Source organism: Schistocerca serialis, chromosome 4 (assembly GCF_023864345.2).
Source record: "Schistocerca serialis cubense isolate TAMUIC-IGC-003099 chromosome 4, iqSchSeri2.2, whole genome shotgun sequence".
NCBI classification, from domain to species: domain Eukaryota; kingdom Metazoa; phylum Arthropoda; class Insecta; order Orthoptera; family Acrididae; genus Schistocerca; species Schistocerca serialis.
The window spans coordinates 361,663,434-361,676,124 of NC_064641.1; the positions used below are offsets into that span (position 1 = coordinate 361,663,434).

Here is a 12,691-nt window from a genome sequence, read left to right on the forward strand (position 1 = left end):
GAAGGCATGTTGCCTACGATATACTTATTCTTCATATTACAAGAGCATAAATATAACTCACTCAAAAAATCACGTTAATTAATTTGGGCAAATCTCCTCTTATAATTTTCATGCATACTCAGCAGCCCATTGTGAAGAACATAGTAGAGGTTACATCTTTTTGAATGAGACGTTAGGGTTTCTTTTGCTCCATTCACATCAGGAACATGTGATGAACGACTGCTTAAATACCTGTGTATGCATTGCAAATAGTGTAATCTTGCCTCCGTATTCTCTGTGGGAATGATACATAGAGGGCAATATTATTTCTCAGATTCCTCTATTAAACTGGCCCCTAAGACCTTTCATATAGTTTTTCAACAAAATTATGAAAAGGATAGATTGCTTCTCACCACACAGAGGAGAATTCGAGTCGCAGACAGGCTCAACAAAAACACTGCTCCACATTTAAGCTTTTGGCCAAAATGGCTTTTTCTATAGTAGAAAACACACGCATTCCCACAAGCACAACACACACATGGTCAGTGTCTCTGGCCACTGAGGCCAGACTGTGCTGACGGGAGAAGCAATATATGGTTGGAGGGGGTAAAGAGGAAGGTGGGGAGGGGAGGGGGAGAGAGAGCAGGGTAAGGGTGGAGGAAGGTGAAGGGCTGCTTTTAGTAGCATTTAGTAACATGGTGGGGACAGGGTGAGGCTGTTAGGTACATAAGGACACTGGAAAGGGGGGGGGGGGATGGGAATGGGGAGAAGAAGAGGTGCAGAAAAAGACTGGTGAGTGCGTTGGTGGAATAGAAGGCTGTGTAGTGCTCCCCACTTCTTGCTTGCCCCTCCCCCTTGAAACTTCCCGACTGCATCTAGCAGCCCTCCCCTATCCCCACCAAGTTCCTGCATATACAACAGCAGCAACAGACTTTCACCACTCCCCCTACGCCGCTACCCCTCACCACTCCAGCAATCTCCCTACTCTCATCACCCATCACCCACAGATGCTGTGGATAGTCCGGCCGCTGCAATCGGACAGAGTGGTTATGTGTGTGTGTGTGTGTGTGTGTGTGTGTGTGTGTGTGTGTGTGTGTGTATGTGTGTGGGTGGGTGGATGGGTGGGTGGATGGGTGGGTGGGTGGGCAACTGGCATCTGAACTTGAAGCATCCATTGGATGGGTTGTATCAAGGCAAACAGCGTACAGAAGGCTTCAGCATAGTAGCCTTTATTGTTGGAGACCTTCTGTATGTGTACCTCTTATGCGTCTTGAAATAAGGGAACATCTAGATCGGAGTCATCAACATGCCACCTGGATGGTAGAACAGTGAGCCACTGTTCTTGTCGCACATGAGTCCCTATTTGATCTGGACAGTGATTCTCAATGCATTTGCATCTGGAGGGAACACAATTTCAGAATAAAAACATTGTGGAAAGAGACTGATATCGAGGAGGATCCTTAATGGTGTGGGCAGGGATTATGTTGATCACTCAAACACCTCTTCATGAAATTGTATGGGTGAATCAGCAAGGTTTAACTGCTGTCAGGTATCATGACAAGACCTCAAGTGATTGTTGCAAAGTGATGTGGAGACCAGACTTCATCTTGATGGACAATAATGCTCAACCTCATAGAGTACGGGTGGTTGACATTTTCTTGGAGATGGGAGATACTGCACGCATGGTGTGGCCTGCTCACTCTCTAATTGAATCCCGTAGAACATGTCTGGGCTGCACTAGGGAGACAGGTTGCATCACAACAGCATCCACCAACCACTCTCCAAGACTTGCAAGCAGATCTGCAGGAAGAATGGGCATTATTACCTCAACATGAGACTGATGACATTACTCACAGCATGCTCTCTCATTTTCAGGCCTGTACTGCAGCCAGACATGGTAACACACCATGCTGAGCACATTAACCAGTTGCTGGAATGCATGTGCAAATCTGTTAAGTTGGAAAGAATGAAGAATATTTTTGTCTACCATTATGCATATTGCAGATGTTTATGTTCTGTGTTCTTTACATTATTTCTACTTTACTATCACCGGTTTACACCATTTTGTTGCAAAATTTCTGTTTGTTGCTCTAGTTTTGAACACAGTGTATTTTTGCAGCTTTACTCAGATAGTATTCATTATAACTAGTCCATAGTTTTCAAAATGTCTGTGGCTACTATTGACGTCCACATCATTAATTTGTAGCATTAACAGCAAGTGTTCCAATGCACTTCCCTGGGATCTCAAGTTCTTTCCACTTTTGTCAATGACTCTCCAGTGAAGATAACATTCTGTATCCTCCCTCTCAAAAAATCCTCAACCTAGCCACAAACTTTATGTGGTTCTTCATATGAGCACACTTTCATTAAGAAATGTTGCTTTTTGGAGGTAAGGAAATACTGCATTGACTGACTGTCTTCATTCATGGTTTTCAGGATGTCATGTAAAATAATCGTAAGTTGGGTTTCACGTGACCAGTATTTTTGAAATCTACACTCACTGTCATGGAGGAAGTCGTTCTGTTCAATAACTATATTGTATCTGAGTTCCAATTATGTTCTAAATTCTACAATAGTGATAATGGATAATAGTCTTGTTGACCACTTCTACTAATCTTTCTGCAGGCAGATGTTACCAGTACTTTCATCGGGCATTAGGTACAGTTTCTGTTCAAGGAATCTGTGATAAGTTATGGGTGAAAGGGAAGTTAAAACCAACTGCAAAATCCTGTATAGAATCTGAGAGTGATTCAATGAGGCCTCAGCATTTAGTACAATTATTGCAGTTTCAAGTGTTTCTGAAATCCATGGGCATTGTAAATAGTCTTCATGGGTTTGCCAAAAACACGTGAAGACTATTTACAACACATCTGCTGTGAAAGCTTGACGAGTCACGCCATGGGCATTGATGATAGCTATGTAATTCATCTTTGCAGTGGCACGACAATTAAACTGGAGTGGTACTCCTGAATCTTACTTTGTAAAGAAATGTTTGAAGACAGAGCTCGGCACTTCTGCTTTGGCTTTCCTACCGTCAGTTTCACTCTCTGTATTATCGTTAAGTGTCTAGACATTAACTTTGGCCTCACTGGCAACCTAAATATGTGGTACAAAATTTCTTTGCTTTTTGTGGGAGATCTTTTGGGGAGAATATTGTGTTACTGATACTTACTAACTTATCTTTCCATGCACGCTCTACGAAATGAATAAGAGTAACAAAAAATTGTACTTGTATACTGTGTACTATTCACAAACTGTGGCACACACAATACAGATGTGAATTAGAAGTAAAAATAAGTTTCCAGGAAAAATTTTAACACCTGAATTGATGCTCAATTTTGGAGTGGCAAACAACAAATAGATGTTACAGAAACAAAAGTAATCATTTGGCACATGTAAATGCTTAGAAAGTGTAATATAATATATTCAAGAATTAAAAGCAACTTTACTAGCAATGAAACTGAATACTGCCTATCATCAATTAATAATGTCTCTTACATTTCACAGCAAACATATGAAAGACTAGATTTAGATAACAGCCTGTATAATACACCAGTAAAACATGTTTATGCTTTGGGTAAATGATGGCTATAAATTCATTTTATTTCGTTTTCATTTTTACAGCTGCTGTCTTCAGACGTTGCATCTCTTCCAGGCATTCTATTCCAGTAATTCACTGAAACAAAATCTGACAATATTTCGTAATTTTTTATGGTCCAGAGCAGAACAATCAATATAAATATCAGAACAATTAATAGCACTGGTTTGTAAATCAACACTGTTTTTGGTACATGGTAATGCACTTGGAAACATTGAATATGTTTGTCAACCAAATTGTTTATATGGAAGCTTACAGCAGTCCTTCCTACAGTGTCCAGCAGCATATAATATTTGCTTGTATCTTTCCTGTCAACAGGGAATGGGATAACTAATTCTCCACCTACTGCACCTTCAGGAATTATTACCACAGTTTCCAAAGTTTCTATAAACATACCTTCATATAAATTATTAATGAGAGGCATATGTAAGACATAGTCATCTTCAATGTGGAAGACATATTCACTAGCTGGTACATCATAGCCAATTATTAAACTAATATTCCAGCCACCAAGTAGTGGATATCTAAACTCTAATGTGAGATTAATTGAATCTTCTGTGTTTAGAACATGAGAAGTTGAAATATTCCCAAGGTCATCAATGTAATAAATATTGTTTGCACTCTTCGGCAGAACTGGTGTAATGTTGTTAGCACTAGCTGTATCAGACATTCCATGGTGCATCATATAAACGTATCTGGAGAACGGCCCTTTTAAGGCAGCTCCAGTGTTCTGTAATCTGATTCTCTCTGCTACAGCAATGCTACCCCAAGGAGATATTTTTATAACACGTTTGAGACTTTTTACAGTTAAAAGTGCCGCATTGGACTCAAAATGAATCCGCATGTCACTTGTATTGAATGCTGAGATGCCTCTGTAAGGCCCATACGAAATGGTGTTTAAATATTTTTTTGTTGGCTGAATAATTGAATAACTTTTTACATTGAAACTGGGAAGTTTAACAACTGTAACCTGTTGATCAGTGCAGTAAGCACTATAAAAATAATGGCTAGCATATAATACAACTAACTGCGCTTCTTCTTGATTTATGTAGGCTGGTAACGGGCGAAGGCATCGTGCAAGCACTGCGCTCGTTTTAACGCGAACTGACTGACGATTCAACAGTGGGTGTTTGAAACCTATAAACCAGTATACTCCACTCAAATTCTCAACATTTACCTCTTGTATTCTCAGCTTTGATTCCGTGAAAGAATCCAACTGCACTGCCTCCAGATGCACGACATTGTTTGCTAATATACTTTCCACAGAAAAGATGAAACCAACTGCGGATGTATTTCCATGGTATTCCATAAGTATTTCGTAATCAATGTGGAGTAACTGATTTTTTGTATAGAATGTCCTATTAACTGATCTGTTCAGCAACCGTGGGTTAATAGTTTTAACTATTAGTCGTGTGGCACAGTGAAAAGTAAACAGATAACATACTATAATTAAAGTTGACTTTTTCATGACTGACTTGCGCTAATGTTATCAAAGACCTAGAAATAACTGTATTACATACAACTACTGACCAACACAACGAATTATTTAGGCAGTTAATTGTGCTACTATTCAACCAATAATAATGTTTTCCGTAACAAACGCCAGAGATTGTAAATCATGATAATAACTTACTTCTTTATCGTTGTTACAGAGGTAATATAATTACATTATACAAGAATGTCAACGAAATATTGCCTCCGAATGTACGTCAAAATCGTAAATTCCTACAGTTACTTTTATGGTACGGTGTTGTCAAGATGCTGCTTCGTTAATAAGAATTAAAAGTTAAGCATGAAACCGATAAACTTTCTGAAATACATCGTCTCGTCTCCCAGATTCCCAGTGATTTTTAAAAGTAAAAGTTTTTTCAACCTTTCGGAAGCTCACATATTTAATACGAAGATACATTTTGTTTACATATTCCCAACAACTGGTTAGATTCCAACCTCCTCGAGTCACAAGACGCAACTTCAGTATTAGCACATCTGCCGATTGTGACAGAAGTTCTTTGCGGCAGACGATAAAATCATGACGTGGGGAGTTGGTTTGTTGACTATCACTGCTTTGGCGTATGATTGTTGTTAGTCAGGTTTTGCGTGGAGATGAACGAAGAACAGTTATTAGAAGATGGACCAAATGTTGATTTTCGAGGTGTAACGCTGCAGATACAGCACGATGCTGACCAAAGTAGAAGTCCAAGTAGTCAGGGAGACAGTGATTCAGTTGCAAAGCTGTCATTGTCTCCTGACACGGGAAATGAGCAAAACAGGGCTAATAAAGAAAGTGGTGATCTAAAGCCAGCAATTTCAAGCGGCACAGATGTTATATCCCCAATAACGTCAATACCAAGGAAAAGTGAGTTTAATAGCACTTCTATGCTTACTTTCAGTTAGCTATTAACTATTTCAGCTCAGCTGACGCGCGCAATATATACAGTCTTAAATGTAGCATCTGTATCACTTTATTTGTTTATGCTGTCATAGGTATAGTCGTGGAACAGTACTGAAGTTAAAGATTGATGTCTGTTATTAAACATTCACTGTTATCAATTCGTCCTTACCACAGTGAGATGGAAAATTACCACATATTTAACGTATTTCGGTTTCCTAATTATCTAGGTAGACTTAATTTCCTTCTCAGCCCTGACTCAAATGCCTTCATTGTCGGGATGTTAACATTCTTTCTTTCTTCCCACCTTTGGTTTCACTTGGTCATATTTCTTCTGTGTTATTATTTATAGCGTCAAAGACAGATAACTTGGTGCTCAGGTTTTGTTGTTCAAAATTTTTGACGAAGGGATATATGACAGCCAACATGCAACTATGACAGCAAGTAGTTTTTCTCCAGTGTCTAAGAATTGTGTGAGATGAATACTACAGTTGCTGTTGAAATTATGTGAAGTTTGCAGTCAGGCACATGGCTCATAAACATTGGAGATTGGGGAGGGGGGGGGGGGGGGAAGAGAGTTTACCATGAAACACAATAATATCCACTTGGCTGTAAACATATTAATCTGGTGATTACGCATTCTAGGACGGAATCTCGTGGAGTTTTTTTGCTGCCGGAAAGCTGAATACTTGTCAAACCTTGTTAATACGCTGTAAGAAAATTACCATTCGTAGAAGCAGTTTATATGGCTAGCAGGAACAATTGTATGCTTTTAGAAAATTCTATGAAGTTATCAGTCAATGGTAAGGAAAACGTGCATAATTCTTCATCAAAATTCTCAAAATGGACCAGACTTTATTGACCCCTTGTTAACATATTGCCTGTAGGCTTCTGTCTCAGATTCTTTGGCTGATGCTTGATGCCACCACGAGTGGTAGGTATTTTTGGGGCTTTGTGTACTGCCAGCAATGAAGAGCAAAGCTTTGACAAAGCCAGCCATTCATGCAGGCAAAATGTCAGAAAAAAAGGTAAAACAAATGTTGGACAATAAACCCAAAAGAGAGCTAACAGGCAGTATGTCAAAATTCTCAAAGTAAGTATTATTCAAAGGAATGGACAGGTGTAGTGGAACAAATGTAACAGGGCTCCATTGTTATGTAGGTATTGATATGGGTAAGAGTTGTGCAGTCCCACCCCTTGCAATTTTTGTTACTGATATATGATATCTGCACATAATATGAACCAAAATACTCATCAGAGATTTGTCTTTTATGTAATACAGATTTTCTGATTTTATCAATCAAGTTTAATTTTCACACTGAAAAATGCATTAATTATTGCCTATTGACATTAGGATATGCTGTAGAACAATCTGTTACTGCAGCCTTTTATTTCAATTTCAGATTCATAGTCTTCATTACCTTACAACCAAATTGTCACCTACCAAGCTAAACTAAACATCATATTTCTACATTATACCACACATCTGTTGCTACCACAGCCAAGAAAACTTCTGAAACCTATCCCTCTTTCCTGCCTGATGAAGCAACTAACAGTTCCGAAAGCTAGGAATAATTTTTTCAAACATTTTTGGAAGGTATCAAGTGATGCATAAAATGCATGTTTGACCATAAGCTGCTTTTTCATTTAAAACCCAATGTCAACTGGTTTCAGTCACAGGCCATTTTCACAGAGTAGGGTTAAAACTTGAATACTGGTCATGTCAAATATGTAGAGCACGGCATGAATTCCCGTATATCACACAGGGCTTTAAAGGCAAACACATAAATAACATGTGTAGGCTAAACAGAGCATTACTGGTCTGTCAGTTTTAACCCTAAACTGTGAAGATGGTCTGTGACTGAAGCCTGTCTTATTTGGGTTTTAAATAAGAAAGCATCTAATGGTCAAACATGCATTCTATGCTTTTTTTAAAAAGTATCTGTTGGCAGAACTGGAATTTTGCTTCCTGAGTGTAAGTCTTCTTGTAATTTTAAATGTTTTTTTTTTTTTTTTTTATTAGATCTAGACGAATATTTTATCCTTGTAAAATAGTATGGCTTTTGCAGCCTAGTATTGAAGACCTTACTGCTCTACTTATGTGCTTGTGCTTCAGTTACACTATTGATAACTTTCCTGATTTTTCTATCAGTACCCTGATAAATGCTCACTGATGTTCTCTTACATGATATGACATTCATCCATCTTTTTCCTCTATAGTTCCTGTAGCTCGTATATGTCGGCCTATTTTTATATTCTGTCTTCCATTGACTTTACTTTTTATTCTATCCTTTTATGTCCTTTATATTCAACATTGTTTACAGTTAGTATTGAATTTCATAACTGAAATAATAAAATAAGCTAAATGCTCCAAATTCTTGAGGTTTTTGTGACCACTTGTTGATGACTTGCCATTTGGTGTCTGTCTCGAGGATTTGTTGAAGGATGCAGGGCACTTTTTAATGATGGAAAATTTGATTTTTTATTACTTTGTTTAGAATGACAAATAGCCGCTGTATTTTAAACTCATGGCCATATGTGCTTCCTTGCTGCCCTCCCACTGCCATTACCTAAATTATTACAAACCATTAGCATTCCACAAAACACTTGGAAAATTTTTGCTTGCAGTGTTTCTGTTTGGGATGTATTGTTTGTGTTAGTAACACAGATAGTTTAAAGAATCTGTAAATGATCAGCTTTGCTCTTATTGATTTTTTGTGTTGGTGAAGTGCTTTGTTTATGTCCTTTGAAAGTTTGCTGCCAAAGTACTACAGATTTTTGTGAATCTAGATGTCCATTAGTGTGCAATAAATATTAATAATGCCACACATCAAGAAATTCAATAAAAGAAAATTCAAGGGTACTAACAAAAAACAAAGCAGTCCATACTACTGAGGAGAACTAAAGGGGTCGACAGAAGTGTCCGATCCCACGCGTTGGCTTTGACCCGTGACGTAAGGGTGCTGTCATGTGTGACGTCATGATGGCGCGGAGTTTGGTTTGTGAGTGTGGCGTGTTTGTAGATGTCATCCTGTTTTGGTTTGTTGTGCTCTCTGGTGGTATGTGCAGGGTTTTTGTTTGTGTGGTGTAATGGGCTCAGTTTGCTTTTGCTCATTATCCAGAATTGTTCGAGTGTCGGCTGTGTTTGCAGTGGACTTCATTTCAGTGAGTTAATGATTTTGTGTGAAGGTTAATGTAGTGTTGCTCACTGTACATCGTGTGGTAATTTTTGTAAAATTAATCGGTTGTTGTTTTTCTGCAGGAATGGATATGACGGATAAAATTAACAGTGCGCAGGTCAAGGGAAGTGTTTGATCCCAATGTGTGGCTGTGTATGTTGATATTGGTATTGGGAGATGTTTTTGAGCTATATAGGCCAAGGGAAGTGTTTGATCCTAATTTATGGGATCGGGAGCTGCTGTTGAGCTATATAGGTCAAGGGAAGTGTCCGATTCGAGATGATATTGTGGTTAGTGGTATTTGGGGAGTTTTGTGATGCCGTTCTTTTTTTTTGTGTGTGTGTATATTGGTGGGTGTCTAAATTTGTTTATATTTAGTTTGCCCCCACCCAAAAACACCCCATTTCCTGCGCTTGTCCCGTTAGTGTCATTAGGCTTTTTGTGGAAAGTGTGTGTGTTTGTTTTTTTGATGTATTTTCGTCCTCATAATGTGTACGAACCGACTTTATATGCGCCATATTGGAATCGTGGTTTATGGTCATTTCCGCCATATTTGTGACGTCATGGGTCAAAGCGGACGGGCGGGATCGGCCGCTTCCGTATTTCCGAACTAAAGTATCAGTTCTTGAGGGACGATCAAATTTTTGTGTCAGCAGTGGCACTTCTTGTCTTTCACCCTTAACTCTTTCTACTAGTTTGTCATTCAGTTAGGTTCAGGCAATGTACACTATTACATTGTTTACGTTTTGCTACTTCTTTTATGAAAGATGATGATTTAGTAAACAGTAACTGAATACCGGTATGAAAGTACATTACAATACCCCCACATAATGATATGTAGAATTCTGCTACTAGGCAGTATAATTTCTTCAATTTTTGTAGTCCTGTCATCCGTTGCATATAATTTTGTGGTACGTTGTTAATTGTTACTTTGGAACATTCTGATCGCAACTGAATAAAACACAATTTTTATGTCATATGCATTTCATCTTTATTCTTTGCATGGAATATAATGTGGTCTATAATATGTACATATTTTTGTTTATACTATTTAGCTTACACTTAGGACATTGTATAAAGGTTTTAAACACAGTGTCCTTGTAAACTAAGTAATATAAATAAAGCCGTAGATGAAAAACGTATATAACACAAACATTGTGTTTAGTCAGTTTTGATTAGGTACAGCAAAAAGAACTAGCAGTTTTTTTTGCTGAGATATGTTGATATAAACATAATTAATTTACATTCACAAATGGCACAACAAGAAAAAAAAGAATTCCTAGAAAAAGCTGGAAGATGAAGACATGCAGCAGATTGAAGACCGTGCTTCAGTTGTGTTCTGAGGCACATTTTAATACGAAATTATACAATAACTAGCAAAGAAATTGAAATTGCAGTATTAATTTTCTTCATTGATGACTAGTTTTCAGCCCTAAGCTCGTTATCAAATCATCCACTAAGCTATGCAATACTATCCATTATGACAGCCACATGACTGCTCATTTTAATTGAACACATCATTGTGTAAAGTGATGCTGGATTGAACTTCATTCACCTAATGTGTTGAGTCATGCATAACTTCATGATGATATGTTTAACTAAAATGAGCAGTCATGTGGCTGTCATAATGGATAGTATTGCATAACTTAGTGGATGATTTGATAATGAGCTTAGGGCTCAAAACTAATATTCAATAAAGAAAATTAATAATGCAACTTAGATGGTTTTTTGCAATTTATTGTATAATTTGGTAAACCACACAGTCGCTGATGTCATGCCTTCCAGAATCCTGGAAATTAATAAAAACCTTTTAATATGACTGAAATTTTAATTCAAAATTTTCCTGAAGTAGTGCTTTTCAAAATTTAGGTACACTTATCTATAAAGTGTTGAACTATTTTATTTATTTATTTACTTTTGCAAATTTATTTGCTTTTTTAATATTCTAAAAGTTAAAATGTAACATATAATAATTTTTACTCTGGTTTGTGTAATTACTGCATCAAAGTAAATACATTAGCATTTCGGTCAACATATCGTACATGTCTGGTAAAAATTATTCGATTAAAAGGTACCTGAATTTGAAGAAATATTTTAGAAAACCACGTGCATCACTTTTTCAGTTATTGTTTCTTTCTATAAATACTAATGCATCCTAAATTGTTCAAACTACTTGTAAATTGTGTAGATAGTATTCCGCATTAGGTGTGATAAACTACGAAACTGTGAAACGTATGCAAAAGAAATGGTGTACGAAAGAAATAGGTCTTGATTTCCACAAAGTATGAAGCTGTAAAAGTATCCTCTGTACTTAACAATTTTCCTCACGTTTCACTGGTATGAGTGGCTGGCATTGCTGGTGGTGGCCTAAAATCGAGCCCATGGCCTGATATTATATGTAACTGTCATACTAATGTCTGAGCACTTTGTGAATCTTCGTCTGTAACAGCCTCTTGCTCTGGAAAAGCATCAGGGAAATCAATAAACAAATGTAGGCTGATGACCCTGTGACAGAAGCCAACAGGCAATACATAAAAGCTTGGTTTGTATTAGAAAGCACTTAGGATAATAGTAATGCATTGAAAACCTGTCTTTGGTCTTTGAACTCTCCCAGTCCTAGTGATAGCTTCACATCATAATTCCATGAAATTCAAAATAAAATTAAAACAGATGAGTAAATAAAATTTCAAGGCTAATGTTCCAAGAAAGACAAATCATTCAAAGCAGAGTAAATGAAGTAGAATTAGGGGGGGGGGGGGGGGGGGGAGAGAGAGAGAGAGAGAGAGAGAGAGAGAGAGAGAGAGAGAGAGAGAGAGAGAGAGAGAGATATCTATGGTTGATGGGAATAGAGTCCATAGAGCTGGAATGCTCTCGAACAATAAAAGCATCACCAAAGAACAACAACACCTATGAGCAGTATTCTAAAGGAATAGATACTCAGATCAACAAATTAGAAAGACATTACAGTCATGTGGTCAAGATAGACTATGCCTGCAGAAGGAGCTGAGAGAGAAAAAGAGATAGTAATGCCAAGAGTTGTTTGTCTGCCTTGTGCTGGTATAAACTCCAGGAAGATCAGTAGACTGATACAGAAACATTGCATCCATTGTATTTTGCTGTTATTAACTAAAACAGAAAGTCTTCTTTGTACTGTTAAGGATGATAAAGACCTCTTAAAGCTGAGTGTGTACTGCATTCCATTTAAATGTAGCATGTGTAACAGGGTGACAATTATTGAACTATATAAAATAAAATAAAATCATCATAACTTGTGAACGGTTTATGTTAGAATGTACAAACTGCACAGTTGGCCGCCGGGCATGGTGGGAATTGATATGCACGTGCTTGATGAACCTCATCCAGTAAAGAAGAGAGCGGCTTAAAATGCACTGGTACACACAGCAAAAACCATTTCTGATAAAGACTGCTTGAATTCCAAAATCAGTCATCTGAAGTTCCAGAAGAATGACTACGGGTCATGTGATATCAAGTCAGCATTCACCAAGAAAAGGAAATATGAAAAGTTAAACATTCAAGTGATGAGCC

The 12,691-nt window shown here is 37.6% G+C and overlaps 1 protein-coding gene across 2 annotated transcripts in view; it reads left to right on the forward strand.

Moving 5' to 3' along the window:
- The first annotated feature begins 5,605 nt into the window (after window positions 1–5,605).
- The window catches only part of LOC126474163 (tumor protein p63-regulated gene 1-like protein), a 110,028-nt gene continuing 102,942 nt past the window's right edge, over window positions 5,606–12,691 (forward strand). For both annotated transcript variants that reach the window (XM_050101620.1, XM_050101621.1), the window contains exon 1: window positions 5,606–5,933. In XM_050101620.1, the coding sequence (XP_049957577.1) occupies window positions 5,681–5,933 (253 nt within the window). In that variant the 5' untranslated portion in view covers window positions 5,606–5,680. The remainder of the gene's footprint in view (window positions 5,934–12,691) is intronic.